The sequence below is a fragment of the Cyrtonyx montezumae genome, unplaced genomic scaffold (genome assembly GCF_038088225.1).
Source record: "Cyrtonyx montezumae isolate F1298 unplaced genomic scaffold, pur_monq_1.0 scaffold_15, whole genome shotgun sequence".
Taxonomy (NCBI): Eukaryota; Metazoa; Chordata; class Aves; order Galliformes; family Odontophoridae; genus Cyrtonyx; species Cyrtonyx montezumae.
The window spans coordinates 1811776-1832472 of record NW_027071881.1 but is presented as its reverse complement, the minus strand read 5'-3'; the positions used below and the strand labels follow the sequence as shown (position 1 = coordinate 1832472).

The window sequence follows — 20697 nt, the reverse complement described above, 5'->3', positions numbered from 1 at the left end:
TTACAGCGTAAGGAAGAGATGCACAGCTAGACCACAGAGACCGGATAGATTTGGACACGATGGTTTACTTGCTTGTTTCTCATGTGTTTGTCTGCATTAGTAGAGGAACATTTTTTGCGAAGTTGTGTTAGTACAGATTCACTGGGATCGTTGAGGTCAGTGGAGATTGCCTATTTTTGTGCCTCGTAGTCTGTCTTTCTAAGACCAGCACCCTACAGTTTTGGGGGCTCAGCTTTTTTTCATAAGTAATCCTTTTTAGCAATTAAGTTCATCTGTCTCTGCTGCTGCTAGAAGTGGCAGGATATCCTCTCAGACAGGCTAATGAAGTAAGAATTGCGCATATTTTCCTCATTTCCTACAGAAACCATTAAAATCCTAGCATACTAATGGAGTTTTAATGATACAATATCCTAGAGCTTGCGCAGGTTTTTTTCCCCCTCAAACAGTAGCATTCTCTGCCCTGTGTGGCTGGGCACTCTGCCTTTTCTCTTGAAATCTTTAACAAACTGAAACCTTTCAAAATCCCCATGCAATTTTCAAACCAGTAATTGCACGAAACAAAGCTGCTCATAGCTGCGATGGCCCAGTGCAGGGGCCAGGTTGCTGGCTGTATGATTCTGGAACTGCTTTTAAGCTCTGAAGTGAACATCATGACATCTGTGAACATCTCATTGACTGCTTTAACTAACATCGTTGCGACGGGATCACGTCTCCAGTGCTTCTCCGTTTCTCCATGTACCATGTCCCTAACTCTGCAGGAATGCTGTTGCTGTCTCGTTCAGCTGCCTGTCTTCGTTTTGAAGCACCCATGCACTTATGCTCCCCTCTCTTTTTTTGTTCCAGCTGTTTCACTCCTATCCTCCAGCTGTATCAGGTATTCCTCCCATGATCCCTCCGACGGGCCCGTTTGGCTCGCTACAAGGAGCATTCCAGCCCAAGGTAGGACACGTTTCTGTCTTACTGCTCCAATGCACGGCTTATTCTGTATGCAGTGGCATACTTAACTTCAGAAGCGATGCACTTAGTTCTCAGGGTAGTGTGCATTAGTGTGAGGTCGTGTCATAATCAGGATTTTAAGAAACGGTGATCATTATTGTTTTCTCATTTCCATAATTGTCTCAGAGCTCCACCACAATGCGGTACACTGATTCAGTTCCCCACTCCTTTATGACAGCAATGATAGTTAAGTGTGATGAGTTTGTTTCTCGTCTGCTTTGTTTTTATGAAGTCACTCTTGATTTATGAGTGGGAGGAAATCATTTTCTATAGCCTGTAGTCTGTGCAACTGAAGACTGAAATCAAGACTGGAATTTCTGCAGAGAAGACACCTTTCTTAAATTGGCCCATCCACTCTAATGGCTGAATATGTAAATTGCAGTTCATTAGTGGGATTCTTCATATATATGGTAATCAGTCCGTTAACAACTCTGTTACTTAATTGTTAGTTATACTGCAGCTGATTTCTTTTTTCTTCATTCTAAATGTAGTGTTTTTCCTCCAGAATATGCATTTTGTTATATTAGCCGAATATTTACCTTCAAATCAAGGGAAAGGCTTTAATTTTCCCCAGCTAGATGTTGCCTTTACTGCTGCCAGAGTGGTAATAGTTCAATGTGGATGGAGCTCAGATCCTTGTATGGTAACCACATAGATTGCTGATGCTTTGTGTGTGACAGTGAGGGCAACAGTTTTAGGCAGCTCCAGTGCATCACTGTTAAGCAGCAGAGCACAGCCTTGCTATGCCAGGTGCTGCTTTAGGTGCTGTCTCATACTGCTCAGCTTACCAAAGGTGTGAGGAACTCCCAGCGTAAGGCTGCCGTTTCCTCACGTGTTTCAGATTACTTTAAGTAGTGGGAAGTTAGTGGACAAAGTGAGTTTGGAAACTGAGACGATAGCACATACGTCACTACGTGGATTGTAGCTGATCCTCACAGCAGAGGAGGTGCTAATGATGAAGTGCTGTTTTTCAGTCTGTGTTTTTGTATGGCTCTCTACTCACAAATGCTCTCTTTCTGTGTGGTACTTCCAGACTTCCAATCCTATCGATGTTGCGGCCAGACCTGGGACTGTCCCTCATACCCTTCTACAGAAAGATCCACGGGTGTGTATGACGTATGACTGTATTCTTCTGGGGTAAAGCTATTCCTCACAAAAATACTGAGTGCTAGGGCTACCGTGTGCTGTATGTGCCTGAAACTAAAGCTCAGTCTGAACTATTAAGTCAGTGAGATCAGGGAAGTTGCATGAGGACAGTTTAAATCCTGATTCTTCTTTTCATCACTGGCTAAAGCAAATAGACGCCGTGCAGTGCAGAGCTCTTCCCTTGCTGACAGGTGGCATCCTCACAAGTCTGGGGGTAAACTCCAGTGTAGAACTGTACAAACCTCTTTGAGATTTACGTTTATATTCTGTAATTGTTTCTAATGTGGGTAATGACAGTTATTCCCGTGGTTACTGTATTATTGATTGCAGCAGCAAAATGTGGATGCACTTTATTGATCACTTGGTGCCTCCGGATTTCTGAGTTGGAGTGCATGTGAGCAGCATTTATTGTCTCAGCGTTTGGTTTTTTTAGCTTTTCTATGTGTTTCACAAATGCCCTCGGGTTGTTTGCTTGGCCGACTGAACATACATTGTTTGCAGTGAGGAACATCATGCAGTCCTATTTTTCTCAGAGCGCTCTGACAAAAGTAATGGGGAGCGCTCCTTAAAAATCAATGTTGTGGTACTGGTCAAGTTTTAAGCTCTGCTGAGCTCTTTTCTTTGGGCCAAGTTCCAGTAGTTTGAGTTTGCTCTGAATTAGTGCTGTAGTTTGAGCTATAATACCAAAAGGAACCACATGTTTTCATGCCTGCTCATTCCACCCAAACAAAAAGACAACTGGAGCCTCCCATCATGAAGTCACTTTGCTTTATGCTGCCTTTCAACTTGCAGTGTAGTTTTGATTGTTTCAAGATGATGCCATGTGCTATCACCGAGTCTGCAAAGTACCTCTTAGATCTGTAGGTCTCCTTTTAAAGGAGATGGCTCTCTAAACGTGCCAGCTCTGGGTGCTGTAGGTGCTGAATGGGCATGGCAGTGGTTTGCTTGGTGGGAGCAGCTCCCTGATACAGCCCTGTCCAATTCCAGTCTTCTTGCAAGCCAAGGAGCTCTGGAAGATTGCAGCAGAAGTTTGCCCAAAGGACATAGCTGTGTTCTTCTTCAGAGCAGTTAACCAGCCATTTTGGTAGCATTAAATCAACAAATTAATGCAGATGCCAGAGGACAGAGCGCTCTGTGTGTGGCTTGTTTCGATGCTTGTCAACACTTAAGTACAACAGCCATGGGGGGAGGGAGGCCGGCTCCAATACGGAGGCTGAGGACTAATTATTATCTGAAAGAGCTTCATTTGAAAGTAAAATTATAACATTTTAATTTCATCTCTTAATGAAGCAATACAAATTTGTTAATTAGAGCAATTGTTTGAGTGACAGGCATGTAACCAAGCTGTCATTTCTTCTTCACAGTTGACAGATCCGTTCAGGCCCATGTTGAGGGTAAGAAACCTTCCTGTGCTTTTGTCGAGCTCGTCTCAGTCCCCACCGGGTTGCAGCAGCACACTAATTAAAAGCAGCGCCCTGCTCCGCCTTGGGGCACTGTGTTTGCTGAGCAGCGTGGTCAGCATCTTGCGGTCACTTGGGGAGGATGAGAAGTTTTGAAGCTGGAAGTTCCCTGTTCCCACACAACCCCTTAACGCAAATAGCAGAGGTTAAATATTGATTATCCTTGTATTGCTGTGGCTCACGAGGGTCCCCAAGCTGATCCTGCAGACTGCCCTGGCAGACGTCCCTTCTCATTTTAATGCAGGTTGAAGGATTCTTTTTTTTAACACTTAATGTGTGCTTTGCGTGTTGTTCAGTATGGGACTTCCTACCCAAGTATCTACTTGTCCAGCACAGACAGACAGTCCAATTGGAACACAAAATACTTGAGAGATATGGATCCAAAAGATCCAGTCTTACAGTAATCCAAAAGATGTGGATTGGTTTTTCTACGTATTCAAGGTTGTACAGACCATGTGAACTCATTAAGTCACTAGCACAACCAATGTCTGTGAATAAGCAAAAGCCTTGAGTTGAGGTTTGTGTGTGTGTGTGTGTGTGAGAGAGAGAGAGAGGGGTCTTATTTTTTTTTCATTTTATTTGTAATTGATTTTTTATTGTTGGCTCATCTACACCTAGAAATAGTATCTGGACCCTACGCCATAGTTCATGCAGTGATCAAGTCACCGGTAGCATAAGGAGCTGCTTTAGTTCCTATGATTATTTCTAAACCTGTGCAGGAGTCATTATTTGCGTGTTTAACTACAGACCCTAAATCAGAAGATAATTGAAAATATATCCTCATCAAGTGCTTTTCTGATGTGATTTCTGTATGTTCTGGAAATGGACTACCTAACCAGTGAAGACAAAAAGAGCCAGCTTAAGCCAGTTCACCCTTCCCGACCATAGTGAAATTACTGGCATCCAATTTTTTTGGTATACTGAAGAGCCAAAATATTGCAGGTACAGACCAGCAGTTATATGAGGGAGGCAAATTCATTTGGAAAACCAGACTGAGATTTTTAAATGTTTTTATTTGGATCTTTTGGTGGAAAGGCCAGTCTTAGAATAGCAGAGCTTTTGGAAATGTACTCGGCGTACTGTTGTGAAGCAGTCCAGCTGTGCCGAGTAGTTAGGCGGATAGTTTCAGCAGCACAGACTACATTCTCAGCCAGTGGCATCAGAAGATTGTAGGAGTGCAGAAAAACAGTGTGGGTTTGTTTGGAGAGGAGGGTGACCAGAAGCATTCCTAGGATAAAGCATCACAGGTACTGGAAAATTACTGATTCATTCTGTATCCCTCCTGTTCTCTTCCAGAAACCCGGAAAGTGGTGCGCTATGCATGTGCACATCGCCTGGCAGATATACCATCACCAACAGAAAGTCAAGGTCAGTCTTCTGGGCACACCTGCCTTTCAGATAAATTGCACAGTGCAGTCCTGGGAGAGGGAAGATTTGCCTCATGCTACGTGCAGTTCTGTGCTGTGGCTGATGTCTTGTTAAAATAACCACAAGCAGCATTATAGCTGTGTTGCTCCTGCAGATTTTCACTATAATAATAGGGAGGAAAGGTTGGTGTCTTTGTCTGTTTGGCCTTCTACTGCAGGAGTCAGGAGCTGGTGCTAGAAAGTAAAATGACAAGGAGACCAACACTTTGCAGCCTTTGTATGCAACTGAATCATATTATATAGGATAGTGCTATAAGATCATGAAGATGTTGAACAGCTACTAAAATCTACAGCTAATAGAGTTTAAAAATAACCCTTTTAAACAAGGTTGACAGGTTAATTTGCTGCAGTAGACATATCTCTCTTCTCAGCTTCCTTATGTTTCCCCTGCTAGTGATCTTCATTCATCTTCCTATTATCAAAAAAGACAAGATTATAGACCTAGAGAGTTATATCTCCTTTTTTTTTTATTTTATTGAAAAGATATTTTCTTGAAATGAAATTATTGTCCCCATGTTATCTGTGTCCTTTGAATCTTCTTTGATTTGATATTCAAAGAGGTCATACTGGTATATTTATAACCCACGGTAAATGCCATTTTCATACAGCCATTTCTTTTACCTACTGACAGTAATTTAAAAACAGTAATAATGCCCAGATGGACAGGAAAGGGTGTTACATGGCTTTTTGAAGCCGTGGACTATGATAATTTCAAGAGTAATTGGGAAGTATATTTCTCTATCTCAGTTCAGAAGGAAAACAAGGTATGGTCTGCAGTCATGAAGGCAAAAATGCAGGAAACCCCAGGAAAGAATGTGTGCAGCTGTAGGTGCCATTTGCCTGCCTGTACCTGTGCAGCAAGACACCATTCAGACCTGTGTAGCCCATCTGCACACCCAGGGGGTTCCTGAGACACAGCCCAAGCCAGACAGCAGTCCTGAGCACGAAGCAGCTCTACACTGTGGCTCAGGCTGACCAGCGTGGGGTCAGCCTGGGTTCCAGGCAGATTTTACGCTCTCTCCTTGGCCCTCTCTCTTTTAGGAAAGGACTTACAGCTCGATCCATTGTGCTGTGAAATTAGTGCAGACATTTGCACTGCGTGTAGTGGGCCCTGTGTTAAGGTGTTCTGCATTTGCTGGACTTGAAATGCATCCATAAGGATTATCATCAAGAAAGGGGGGGGGCTCTCCAGAGCAGCAAATGGGAGTAAAATGAATCTGATCAATTTTCTTCCATACTCTTAAGGTAAATCAACACATGCAAACGTCTTTTAGCACAGCCATGATGTTCTGTTCCTCTTCAGACAGGGGATGTTTTCATTATTAGAACAGTGTTATTCATATGGCTCCAATTAAAGTTTCTGCCAGATTTGTTGTTTTGAGTAATGCCAGTCAGAGGTTTATAACTCGGTTGTTAAGAAGAATAAAAAGAGCTCACAACCTAAAAATCTGGTGCACAGCCTTCAACTGAGGCGTCTGTATTTTCTGAACTTCTTCAATTACTCAAGTGCTGCTGTCTGACATCTAAAAGACATGACCTGAACGCGGCCATCTTTTGCATTTCAGTACTTTTGCAGGTTATTAGCTCAAAACATTGATAAATCTGCTCTTTTTGTTTCCTCTTTCTCCTGCTCATAGCTTCATAGACATGTTATTAGCACTTGAAAAACAGCTACTAGGCATGCACATTAACTTGGTCATAACTTTTTAATATGCATATTTATATCATTGTAATAGTCTGTACTCTGAGCTGGCACAGTATTAAATATTGATTTATTAAGCGTAACGTGCTCCAGAATTACTGTTAAGATCTACCGGTTCAGTGTTACACGTTTGTAAATCCTTTCAGCTGACCTGCACAATTAATCATCAATCTGTGTTTAGGGAGTTCTGGCAGCACAGGTAATTGGGAATTTGGTTTTCCTCTGCATTCTATAAAACTATTGAAGTGGGGACCAGTAAAGTGAGTATACAACACAAAGAAGAACCCATCCTTCATCCACTTATCATTTACAGTACAGCTACATCAGGAAACACACTTCCCAAAAAGAAAGTCTGCTCATTCTGACAACATATAAATAGAGGCAGCGACATACAGTGCTTTGAATTTGGAGTGCAAGCTATCAAAATGAGACTTAAGTTCTTCAGACATTAATACTCTTCATATGTAATTTGCTCCATTTTAGCCCCTATCTTGCTCGATTGCAGTCTGAGAGGCACTGAAAGATACACAGCATCAAGTGTTTCTCGACTGCAGCTTCACATTTAAATGCAACGGTTCAGTGCAATGGTGTGTGTGTCACTGTGTGATGAGTGATCCCTGCAGTCAGAGAGCTCAGCTGGCAGCTCTGCCTCTCACACTTGGCACTTTCCCTGCTCTCAGCATGCCTGCCCACCCAGGGACTGCGTCCAAACTGACGTCTCTCTTTCACTTTGTTTTTATTATTGTTTGAAGACAGACCTGTACTTACAGCCAAGTATGTGTTTAAGGCCTCTTCAGAGGTTTCAGTGTTTGTTAAGTCAAGTCTGTGCTAAAATGCTTTGCTCCAAAGGGTTATATGTGTTTGTGAAGATACTGGTGAACCCTGGGCAAAACACGTACTGGGAGCCTGAGGTTGTTCACCTGCTGCCAGGAGAGCAGCTCTACACCTACGTCCAAAGTCCTAAAAACGAATATCTTCATTAAAACATCAGTTGTTATGATTAAATTGCTATACCCACAGCATTCACAAAGTGACTTTTAGGACAGTCTCCCTTTTTTACATTTCAGAAACAGATGCAGTCAGATCCACACAAGCTGGACTTCGGTCTGAAACCTGAATTTCTGAGCAGGCCCCCAGGCCCCAGCCTTTTTGGAGCCATCCACCACCCCCATGACCTGGCCCGGCCCTCAACTCTCTTCTCTACAGCCAGTGAGTACTGAGGATCAAAATCTTTCTTGTGGCATGCTCATTAACGTGCTAATCCGTGCCATGTTGACAGGAAATTTCCTGTATGCTTTGGCTTATGAACTCTCTGCAAGACGTGCCAGAGGCTATTAGCCTGTTTGATAAAAATTATTGCATGTGCTTTTAAAAAAAGAACAAGTGTGATGAAATGCCATGCAGGTTATACACAGAGAAACATTTCACGCAGTGAAATCTGCATCATGGAGATGACAGGTTGGAAATACAGCGTACTTCACACTCCCCTCTGTTTTTCCATACTTACACATTTCTCTCCCACCCTCTATAACTGACAACTTCTGTTCAGGAGAGCAGCTGCTATTTGCAAGGGATCCTGATCTGAACATACAGCAGTTTCTGCTTATGTCAGGTGCTGTTTAAGAAGTAATAGTCAGGCCTAGGGCACGGGGAGTCCCTCTCTGAGCATTAGCTAGGAGCTGACCACGTTGCTTTGTTTCAGCAGGCGGGGCTCATCCAGCTGGCACCCCTTTTGGCCCTCCACCTCACCACAGCAACTTTCTCAACCCTGCTGCTCACTTAGGTAAGTGCAGTACCACAGCGAGCGGTTCTTGGCTCTCTCTGTACAAGACACTTGCTGTTACTCAGAAGTAACACGCAGGCATTTTCTGCCCTGCTACCTTTGCACGATCTGCTGTAGCTTGTTACACTGTGAATATCCAGTGAACTGACAGATAGTTTAGTTGTTCTGTCGATATCCAAAAGGCTGTTTTAGAGTTGCATGGAGCGCAGTCTGAACAGCCACCATCTTTTTCCAACCAGAATCAAACCCAAAAGACTCAGCCTAACCAGTCCACAGAGAGAACAGTTAAGCACCCCAGTAGCACCACAAGGAATAAGCATGATGTGTGTTCTTTGCTTCCTCAGCCTGGTTATGAGGTACACAGATCCACTGACAGCTGGATCTCCATGATGAACCCTATAGCAGGTTGAGGTCATGCCTTTGAATTTGTAGCAAGCTGTGTGAGCTTTTGCACTGCTTTTGCGTATCTGCCACTGGGGCAGAGTAATGCCACACTGTTCTTACTTAACGTCCTTTGGTTTAGACCATTACAGGTTGTCCATGTTCAACCTTTAACAGTTGTACATTTTATCCATTTGTCTTCTATAACCCAAGCAGCAGTTCCAAACACATGTAACAGTAAAAGTGACAGCACATTTTAAAATACTTCAGGGAACAAACTACCTGGGCATTAGAGGAGTAATAGGACTGGTTAAGATTCAGCGTAGTTGTCCTTATAGGCATTGAAAAAATACTTGAAGATCAAGGCTCAGGTTCAGAGAGGTGTTTCTGTTCCAAACTGTTCCTGAGATGCTGCTTTTTTATTTGAGTGAGTGGGAAGCAGATCCTTAAAATCTTGTGATCTGATCTTAAACGTGCATGTCAGTGAAAAATAGCAAATAAACATTAAAGAAAACAAACAACATTGAAATCAATTTAACAGTGTTGTAATAAGCAATCTGCTGCCCATGAGATCCGGACTATAATTCGATATCTTGTTTTGCATAGGGAGGGATTTAGGAGGGCTGCCAAGCTGATACAGAGGACTCGTGACGTATTTTTATCATTCTGTACAGAGCTACCTATAAAAAATGTTAGGTTTGTCCTTCCTCTTCTTAGTGATGGCAGTTTCATCAAATCACCAAACTTCTCTGAAATTGAGCATTTGCTTTGTCTGACTTCCCTACACTGCAAAATGCTCAGGTCAGCATGACATATCAGTACAATAAGACGCTGTATGTATGTCCTGGCTGTGGTGTAGGAGACGTGGCTGAGGCATGGCCTGAAGGTGTTTTGCAAGCACAATTACCAGACTTCATAATTGTCTTGCTAGGCAGGGTCGTTTCCTGAGGAGGACTGTGGAACTGAGTTGGAAGGGAATGAAAAGGCAGAAAAATTGAGATGTTTGCAGATTTTAAGTGAAGTCGCTGCTTTTGCTGGATTGCAGTCCTCCATACCATGTGTGCTGTGACATTTTGCTTTTCTGGGAAGTAGAGGTTTTTTCTAGTAAGGTGGCCCCATTCCTACTGTCACTGGAAAAAAAAAAAAAGACTGGTTTGTATTTCCCACCCTCTCACCATCACTGGTGTGACGCGGGTGGACGATGTTGGACACAGACTGAGCTTTCATGCAGGCATAGCACAGCTGGATAACACTCTTAATGCCTTCTCACAACTCCCAGCATAGCAGTGAGCTGTTTCCATTGGTTTGCAGAGCCTTTCAATCGACCAGCTTCCTTCAGCGGTCTCACTGCGGTGGGCAGCAATGCCTTCGGGGGACTCGGCAACCCGACAGTCAGTGAGTAACCTCTCTGTGTATGAATTCTTGTTTGCTCTGTAATTCAGAATATTGAGCAGTGGTGACTATTTGCTGTCGTTTTACCAGTTGCTTAGATCATGCATCTGTAAGAGATGGTAATTTGAAAAGTGACCTTTTTCTTTTAAATAACAGCATTTTTTAGTCACCAGTAAATGATTTCCTATTAGTTACCTCATAGTTTGGGTTCAGCGTAGTGCTAAATGTCACATTACATTGTTTATTCCAAAAAAAACAACTTCATATAGAACTCATGAGTGGAAGGAGTCTGTGGGATTCCACGCGGTTTTGTTGCATGGTCAAAGCAGTTAACGTGCAGTGGTTATTCGTAATCCTTAGCTGTGGATGAGAACTTTTTTTTTTCCTTTCTCACCAGTGAATCCAGGACATGTGCCTGGAAAAGATCACTAACCTGCATTTATTTGTCCAGGGTCATCAACATTCCTCTAGATTTGTCCAGTCACAAAAGATCATCCTTGTAAAAGTCACTCTTTTTACCATGCTTAAATCCGGCATGATTTTGGCCACTTATTATTTTACTTCGGTTCAGGATCAAATGCAACAATTTCCGTGATTTATATTCAGTATAATGCTCATTTCCCGGTTTCTCCAAAATACTTGGACTAAGGATCATTGTCACTTTTATCTTTCTACTTCATCCCTCGTCAATTTTATCCACAGCATTTCCCTATCCAATTAAAACAGCTATCAGATGCCTGCCCATTTTTAGGAATGAGACCCTCTAATGAATCTCTGTTAATTTCCTTTCCTTTTCCAGCTCCCAATAATATGTATTCATTTTAACTCTGAGTGCTGTAAAAGTTTTTTTGGTAAGTACCTTCACTAGAGCATACCTTTTTCTTAAACCTTTTTGTTTTCCACTTCACCATTTCAGCACCCAACTCAATGTTCGGCCACAAGGATGGCCCCAGTATGCAGAGCTTTAGCAACCCTCACGAGCCCTGGAACCGACTGCACCGAACTCCTCCTTCGTTCCCGACCCCTCCGCCCTGGCTGAAGCCAGGAGAGCTGGAGCGCAGTTCATCTGCTGCAGCTCATGACAGAGATAGAGATGTAGATAAACGAGACTCATCTGTTAGTAAAGATGACAAAGAAAGGTACGAAAGAACACTTCCAAGAATTGTCTAGTTCAAAGCTTGGGGCTCCGTTCCGCTTTTAACCCTTCCCAGCCTGGCACATTGTTAAACCAGAGCTTCAGTAGAGGGACACTCGGGTAGAGCTGACTCCATCACCACCTACGATGCAGAGCTGTCAGTAGGGAAGATGCAGATCTGCTTTGGGTGCTTCCTGCTGCATCTGTTTCTCTTCTCACTTGCACCTCATTTCATCAGTAGGAGCTTTGCTGGAGCAGAGTTCAGGCAGTGTCAAGTGAGAATAGAATGCTTTCCTCGTGGGTGACGTTTTTATAGGTTTTTTGAAGATTCAGTGTGTAGATAGGTGCCTGACAGGATGCAAAAAGAATTACAAAGTCCATCAGACACATATCTGCACTTGTGAATACTTAACTTTGTAAATCCGATTCTGTCTGCAAAAGAAATAACACAGCTTCTGTCCCCTAAAACGGCCTAAGGAGAGAATCCACTGATAAAGTTGTAAAAGTGCAACACTGTAAAATGCAACGGTATGTCATTGTCCAGTTCCACAGTGAGTGTCAGTGCATGCCGTTCATCAAATCAGCCTGAATTCCCCTGAAGAAAGCACACATTCATGCACTGCTATTGCATACCTTCCAGCATGGCTTTTGTTCAGTGTTTTACATGGAGTCGCACTCTAACATGTCCAGGCTGGGAAGGGTTAACATAAAGTAAAACCTGGTCATATATATATATTTTTTTTTTGTCAGGACTGTTCCCATTCTACAGTTAACTCCGTAACAATTCCTCTTAACATTTAAGTACCACATTATAAGAATTTGCCGTTCAGCAAGTGTCATGCCTTCCTTGAGAAATGTAGAGAGACTGATTTCAGCTTTTCCAGTTGTGGCTTAATGGCTTTCCTGTTAAGTTTGCACATAATTTGGGTTGTTGTCACTAACCCAAGTATACGTGTTAGTAGCCTCTTCAAAAAGAAGTTATGCTAACACATTAGATATTCTAAAACTACATCGAAGAGTTTTTCTATGTTATTGTAAAATGTGAAGAGCAAGTCAAGCTTCAGATCTCGTCACCTACATTTTCCATTTGGAATATTTTCTGTTTGATAGCATAGCTTCATTATTTTCATGTCTGGTGTTATTGCTTCAAAATAAATTCCTGTTAGAAATTGGGGATTCTGTCTTGCGAAATGCTTAAGCATGTGAGTAACTTTACTGGCTTGAATGGCAAAGCATTTTAGTTACTAATGATACGGCAGTCTTTACAATGATGTGATTATTTCAGTTACTGTTTTGTTGTTCTGTTATGAGGTGTTCCTGCTGAAGAAAATCCCTTTCAGAAACACATCCCCTGCAAGCTGCTTTAGCATTGCCTGAATTCCATATCATAGCTCAGAACATATTTATTTTCAATAATCTGAGAGTTTAAAAGTAACCGTCATTCATTCTTCATGTTTCTGCACAATTATGGGTACCAGTTTAGCACAATCACAGCTTTGCTGATCCGGTATCTCTATGCATCCTTGTGGTTTTGAAGAGTTCTACTTTGCAGCTTGCTCACACTGTTGCCTAATGGAGAAGATGGAGAGAATTCCATCCTGGAGACCCTCTCCCTACATAAATAATGTCTGGTGTAGCCTGTGAGCTTCTCGTACCTCTCTTTTGACCTTCAGTGGCACCCAGCAGGGTGAAGATACAGCCTCGCCCTTCTAGATGAGGTCCTGATCTCTGTTGTTGCTAACTTGACTAGACGGAATGGGGAATCATGCCCACAGTTCTGGTATAATTTCATCTCAAAATTGTCCCACCATCAAAATTGTCCTGAGCTGCATCAGCAGCCAAACAGGCCATCTAGACAAAAGCTTTCATCTAGACTTTTTCTGTAATCAGTGGAAGGTGCTTTGCAGATGCCTCTTAGCTTGCCTTCTCCTCATTTCAGATTGGTGTCAAAATGAGTTACCGTGCATCACTGATTGCTCTTTTCAGATAATATAAATGGCCAGAGTACTGCAGTTCTTCCCTAGCTGGAGTGAGATAGGATATATCCCTCAGGAGAGTGTAGATAATGTGAAACAGCAGTCTGTGAACTCCTCCCGGGTGCAGAGCTGGTTGGGGAGCTGCTCTGCCACGTCCTGTTCCAGTTCCTGCTTTCTCCTGGAAGGCTGTGTGCAATTTTTTGTTGATGTCAAGGACTCTCATTAGAAAAAAAGTTAGCAAATACAGCTGTTGTGCAAAACAGAATTTGTTCCTTCTTAGTGTTATTTAATTTAAAAGATGTCACTGAGCAGTTCCATTCTAACGAAGACATTGATGTGTTGGTAATCCTGGAACATTAAAAAGAATACAGTAATCTATTGTTCACTCTGTCAATATAAATGAAGCAAAACAATTGGTGTAAGATGTCTTCTGCAGTGTCTTTCAGTATAGCACACAGTGTCAAATATGATCTTAAGTTTCTTTTTTCATGGAGACTGAGGCTTACAGCTCTTCCCATGTTATTAACCTCAGGAGCCCTTGGTAGATTTGAGGATAAAAAAAGCTGTTCCCTCCCTGACCACTGGACAGGCATTTCTGTAAGTGAATGATTATCTAAGTAATCAATAGCCTCTTGAGATAATGCCATCCTTATAATTGAAGATGATTAAATTGGCAAAGGAAAATGTTATTTTGATTGCATATGTACTTTTCTTTAATTACAGAAAAAGTCCATTATTTTCTTAAGTTTTTACAAACAATTTAAACTACATTAGTTATACAGAAAATGGATTAAATATCAATTAAAGGGCTCAATCAGCTCCCCCTAGTGAAACAAAACAATTTAAAGTGCCCTTTAATAAGTTTTCATGGCTTGGTCTCACTGTGTCCAAATCTGGAAGTTGTTAAATGACCTAAACATATAGTGGAGAACAAGAGGAGATAAAGTAGAGCCAGGACACAATTTTCAGAATGTTTAGGGCATAGTTAATCAAAGCAGAACCTGATACCCAGGAGTTAATTAGGGGTCAGTGCAGACAGGGCAGTTCTGGTATCAAATGCTTCAACTTAGAAATGTTTTCTAACAGTTAAATTCCAGACGCTTAGATTTTTCTTCAGACATGGACCATAAATTGACAATTCCAACAGATCAGTCTAGTTACAACAGAAGATTCTTCCAGTGAGGTCATAATAACAATTTCCGTTTTCAAAGATAGTTTTTAGCAGTTGCTGCAGTTTCACCATCCAAAAGTACCTAGAGCTTAGAGGTACCCAGAGAGGAATGTAAACTGCAGCTGTTCAGGGACTGCAGAGGACACTGCTGCTTACCCCTCTCTTTTGCCTTTAATGGCATGCTGTCCATCACTCTGATGGAACAGAATTCCCATATTTAGGAAACAGCACGTGTCCTGCACTGAATATCTGGAGCTGTCTTCATGGAGAAACTGCAGCTCAGTTGCAGTTAGTGAGATGTGAAAACCATTGGAACTGAAGAATTCATTTTACCTTACAAATTTGATTCAATCTAAATTGCAATGCTATTCCATTTGGCCAGCTCTGCTTTCAGAAAATACTTGCTACAGGATCCATGCAGATAATTTGTTTTGTTATCCACTGCCAAGCAATTATTCTCTAAACTTTTATGCAACATAAGTAGGTTTGAAAGATGGAAAGAACTTGCAGTACTTGGAAGGCTTCTTGGCCAGTGGCAGGTAGATAAATGGGCTGACTTCACTGTGCTCACTCTGCCCTAGAAATGGGAAAGGATTGGCAGTCCTAAAAAACAACAGACTCCAAAGAGGTGTTCCTTTGAGAGCTAGTTTGAATGATGGGCATCGCTGCTGAAGAAGTCAGTGTATAATCTGTACATGATGGCTACCTTTATTAGAAGACATGCACTGAAGCTTATTTCACACTTAGAGAAGTGCCTGCCTTTTTGGATGTGGCTTGTCTCCGCAGTATTGGTATCTGGAGAAGTTTTAATCTTCAGTTTTGAGAAATAAACTGAATTGTGAGAAGTAAAATCTAGAAGGATGAGGGTAATTAGTTAAGAAACTTGTAATGTAAATATAGGTTTGGAAGTTTCTCTAAAAGTCAGCTGAACAAAATATTGTCTATTTTCTCAAACATACTTAATAGAAGCAGCAGGTAAAATCCTGTTACACATGTAATTTGGATGTAATTGCCTCCACTTTTTTTTGCATGAAGTTAGTATGTTTTTTATTCTCTCTCTTCTTTTCAAACAGTTAAGGCTGTCATCCTAGAAGTATGTTTTCTAGAGCTAGATTACTTGGGATCCTTCCATGTTTTAAGTTTCAATCAGATCGCTCACAAAGCAGATACTTCAGGGTTCTTCTCCTGCACTGAGATAACAGAACAGACCTAGATTAGAGATGGGATGCTCTTCCAGTGTTTTGAGTGCGTAAAAGAAGCAGTGCATTAAATGGTGCTTGTTACTAGCGTACTACAAAGCAACAAGTGCTTTGTTTTATTTTTGAGAGTTTCTTGTGCTTTAATTTTTATGCTTCTCTTTCTTCCTAGAGAGAGCATTGAGAAAAGACACTCCAGCCATCCTTCGCCAGCACCTATCCATCCAGTAAACTCCCTCGGACATAACCGCAGCTCAGCTGAGCAGATCAGGAGCCATCTGAATCCTGAGGTTCGAGAAAAAGAGAAACCCAAAGAGCGAGAGAGGGATCACTCCGAATCTCGGAAGGAAATTAATGTTGAAGAGCACAAGATGAAGGACAACTATATTTCAGAGAAAGAAAGCCTGAGCCATGAAAGCCGAGTGGTGGAAGAGTCAAAGCAAATGTCCAGGGTTCCTTCACCCTATGCTAGGCCCCCTGTTGTGGAGAGCACCAGGCCTAACAGTACTTCAAACCGAGAGGCTGAGAGGAAGAATGAGGCAGCGTACGATAATCCGAAGAAGAGCAGTGAGGTCAAAGTGAAGGAGGAGCGAAAGGAAGACCATGATGCTCAACATGAGGGACCTCAGACTCACAGGTCGTCTGATCAGCCACCGCCTATATCTACATCTAATGTCCATCCAAGTCCATTAGTGTCTATGCCCATGACTGTAGGTGTGACTGGGATACATCACATTAACAGCATCAGTGGCCTGGATAGGACTCGCATGATGACCCCGTTTATGGGAATTAGCCCAATTCCTGGTGGAGAACGCTTTCCCTATCCTTCTTTCCACTGGGATCCAATGAGAGATCCTTTAAGAGATCCTTACAGAGAGCTAGATATTCATCGGAGAGACCCCCTGGGCAGAGACTTTTTGCTGAGAAATGACCCCCTTCATCGTCTTTCTACACCAAGATTATATGAAGCCGACAGATCGTTCAGGGATCGGGAACCTCACGACTACAATCACCACCACCATCACCATCACCCTCTCTCCGTTGACCCTCGACGTGAGCATGAGCGGGGCAACCATTTGGATGACAGGGAGCGGTTGCACATGCTCAGAGAGGACTACGAACATGCACGCCTGCACTCAGTTCACCCGGCCGCCTTGGATGGACACCTCCCTCACCCAAGCCTCATCACACCAGGACTTCCTAGCATGCACTACCCCAGAGTCAGTCCCCCAACAGGACACCAAAATGGCATTCTCAATAAAACTCCCCCCACAGCAGCTCTCAGTGCCCCTCCACCGCTTATTTCTACGCTGGGGCCTCGGCCTGGGTCTCCAAGAAGGACTACTCCTCTGTCAGCAGAGATGAGAGAGAGGCCTCCTTCTCATACCCTCAAGGACATCGAAGCTCGATAAGCAGAGCGAGACTAAATAAAAAGCAGACAAAGAGGGACAGAACGTTGTAAATGAACATAATATAAAGACCTTCTTACTAGTCTATTGATACAGACTGGGATTGTGACCCACTGTACAATATGTATAGACCTGAGTGCAAAGATTTTGAAATGTTTTTTTTGTATATTATATGTTGAAATTTTCCAGATCTTTTAGCCAAGTCCATATGTTCCTCGTGTCTCCTACTCTATTTTATTTCTCGTTTTAAAGTTTCAAAATTTGAACTGAAGAACAAGACATGAATCTGAACGATTTGACTAGAAACAAGCCACCACCAATGACAACCGTACAAAGCTCTTTCAGACCAGAAGTGAAGACGTTTGTAGATATTTATGTAAAAAGAGTGCTTCATGGGTTAATGGTTCATATATGCAAAAAGGGTAAGATGAAAGCTTTACTTTGTAAAAATGTAAATAGATAAAATTAAGTAACATAATACATTAATACTTCTTAAACTGTGCTATTTGCAAACTTAATATTGATCAACACAGTCTGCTTATGCTGTGTTACATATATTGTTATAGACAGCTAAACCCCTTCAACTATGCAATGAATTTTAAGGCTTTTCACAAAAGCCTTTATAACTCAAAGGAGCCTTTTCAACACACAACATACTTAAAGTCATATTTTCCCTGAACAAGCTCATCTATACTAGAAGCCTCTTTCTCCTGCTTGTTTTGATGAGGAAATAGCCCACTAGAAGTGTAGTTTTCTGTCTGAACCCCCGCATCCAGATGCTGATGTTACTGTACCTCATGTATTAGAACGCTTCAGGTTAGCAATCTATAATCACTGATACTGTCATGACAAATAGGTTTGCAGTCACATTAATCTGGGTTAAACCGAGTAATAATCAAATGCTGGCTATTTTCCAGATCTTTCATCACCTGACACGTCAGATTTATTTTTGGAAGAACATCTGGTAATAACCATTCATGTCTGTGTGTCATTTTTATCTGTACGCACACTTTATTATTTTTTTTTAAGTGTTGTCTAGCTACATTGAAACAAATCCTACAAAAAAGCCAATACTTTTCTAGAACAATGATGGATATGTTTTCACTGTGGATCGGTAGTTTAATTAATGAACTCCGCTGCAGATTTCATAATGCAATTTGTTGTATTTCAGTTGGTAATAAAGTCTGTGAATAGTTAACAGGTCAGCCTTGTTGTTCCCTAATCGCAGAAGATGTGAAATAACATGAAGAACGTGGTCCTTTTTAAGAAAATGCATCATTCTTCTGAAATCTGTCTTTTCATAACACACTTTTTTATAATGCATTAAGTTTCTTATCTAAATATTTGGAGAGAATATGACTTTATCAGAGAGAATTCAATATCTTGTCTACTGGACTGTAAAATATATGTATGAAATAAAATTAGTTCCATTGGTCTTCTAGTGTATTAAAGTGCTATCTGAAGTTGTTATCCTGTTTTGGCAAAAAAAGAAAAAAGAAAAAGAAAAAACTCCAGACAGTCGTTTCTAATGATCAGAGATCTATTTTAGTAGTCAACTGAAGGTTTAGTTGTGAGCTTCAGATTTTGTGAACTCCAGATGTTGTGCAGTGTTCTCTTTTTGTTTTGTTTTGTTTTGTTTTTCCTTTTATTTTCATTTTTTTGTTTTTGGGTTTTTTAAGAACAGAAGGAAAAATTACAAAAAAAAATTACAAAAAAAACAAACAAACAAAAAAAAAACAACCCTGAAGAATATGTACACTGGAACCGTAGTGGTAGCTTTCAGTATTGTAAAGAGATTGTTATATACAAACCTTTTTGCTGTTTATCCTGTATGTAATAAAGTCCTTTCTAGATCCTATGTGAAAAGAAAAGTGAAGCAGCTCTCAATCTTCAGCATGTTTCCTCATCAGCGAAGACTTGTGTAATGTAAATTGTGCCATGTTATTAAAAAATGTGAACTAAACTGCTAGGTGCTTCTTTGTGTGGAGTACCCCATCATTGCTATGGGGGAGAAATCATACCTTTTCCCAAGAGTGGGTTTTTGTTCAGAAGAAATAGCCGTTAAGAATGGAAAGGACATGACAAGACTTTATACGCTATCTTATAAACATGATTTTCATGGTCAGGTAAAAAGGAACAAAAAGGAGACCAAATCCTTGTCTTCCCTGGATTGTTTTAAAACATCCTCTCTGAGCCCTGCTTACGTTTTCTTTTAACTACTGACCAGCTGGTCTTGTAGGTTAGTCCCATACTTACATGTATGTGGCTGTATGCAATTCCTTTTGTGAATTTCATGCAAGCCAATGGCGTTTTACCAGTTTCCAGCTGACAATATGGCTCTTGATTACAGTGAGCAATTTGGGCATAAATGCATGCCGTTCCTTGCAAAGCTTTTAGATTTTCATAACACAGCTTTCATGGTGTCCTTTGTTGAGACAAGCACTTGGCTCCTCATGTGGCACGATGTCCTGCAGGTGGTTGGTCTGTTTCTTTGCTTGTGTCTGTTACAAGCTTAATGAAAACACTTCAAAACTTTTTTCCAAGTTTCTTTTTCCAGAGATGATTCATGACACTGAAATTTGCTTTCCTTACAAAGACTTAAAACGTTCTTCTCCCCAAACAATTACCACTTGTTGCTTAAACAACTGAATGCATGCAGCCATACATTCAAGTTCAGTTTTGTTTCTCTCTGCTGTTGCAGCATTTCTGTCTGATCTACTGTGTTATTCCTATGCAAATCCGAAGAAAGTGAAATTCCTCTGAATTTCAACCATGTTTCTAAGAGAAAAGAGTAGCCCAGTGTCTTTCTGGAAACCCATTTTATGTGATCTCTGCATATTCTCAATAACAATGTACCCAGCAGTAGAATAATATACAAAAGGACCTTTGAGGTTTTTTATTCTGCAAGCAGCCTATATCTTGGCCTTCATCATTAAAAATAATTCAACCTGATGAAGGAAAGCAGCCACAGATGGCTGTAGAAGGATAAAAAGTATGGGAGAAAGCTTGCACAGGTACAGTGAGGGAGTCCACAAGAGAGGGCCCAATGAAAGTGTAATCTTCAAAGCTCATCTCAGCATTGTAATAGGAGTTCTAGCAGTTTTGTCCATGTCTTCAGGGGGAATAAATGTGGATTGTACCAACTATGACCCTTGACCTCACAGGTGCTGAGAACACTCCTGCTTATGGTTCTGAATTTCCAATCAAGCCAATGAAACATCAGTTCCAGAGGCCAAGAAAGCATTGAGGCATTTCAGTCTTTGAATTCGATGCAATTTAAGTGGCTATCTGCCTTTGAAGAACAGTCTTATGAGAGTTCTCATGTTCACAAGAACAAGCCTGAAAGGTATGACAAAAGATGTAACAAGATTTTAATGCTTTTAAATATTTCAGAAGTGTTCACAGCCTCTCAGAAGTTTGATATCAAGTCTTTAGCTTGCAGGTGTAGGACAGTCTTGTTAGCAGGCTTTTTCATACCAGACATTTGTTCTAATTTCTGAACTTTTGAATCACCAGCATTTGA

General features: G+C 41.4%; 1 protein-coding gene across 1 annotated transcript in view; it reads left to right on the top strand.

Moving 5' to 3' along the window:
• Positions 1-19459, top strand: part of AUTS2 (activator of transcription and developmental regulator AUTS2) — a 659029-nt gene extending 639570 nt beyond the window's left edge. The window contains exons 11-19 of the mRNA XM_065731703.1: positions 844-939; positions 2030-2101; positions 3507-3536; positions 4899-4970; positions 7799-7940; positions 8437-8514; positions 10207-10290; positions 11204-11426; positions 15938-19459. Of these exons, the coding sequence (XP_065587775.1) occupies positions 844-939; positions 2030-2101; positions 3507-3536; positions 4899-4970; positions 7799-7940; positions 8437-8514; positions 10207-10290; positions 11204-11426; positions 15938-17177 (2037 nt within the window). The 3' untranslated portion in view covers positions 17178-19459. The remainder of the gene's footprint in view (positions 1-843; positions 940-2029; positions 2102-3506; positions 3537-4898; positions 4971-7798; positions 7941-8436; positions 8515-10206; positions 10291-11203; positions 11427-15937) is intronic.
• The last annotated feature ends 1238 nt before the right edge of the window (positions 19460-20697 follow it).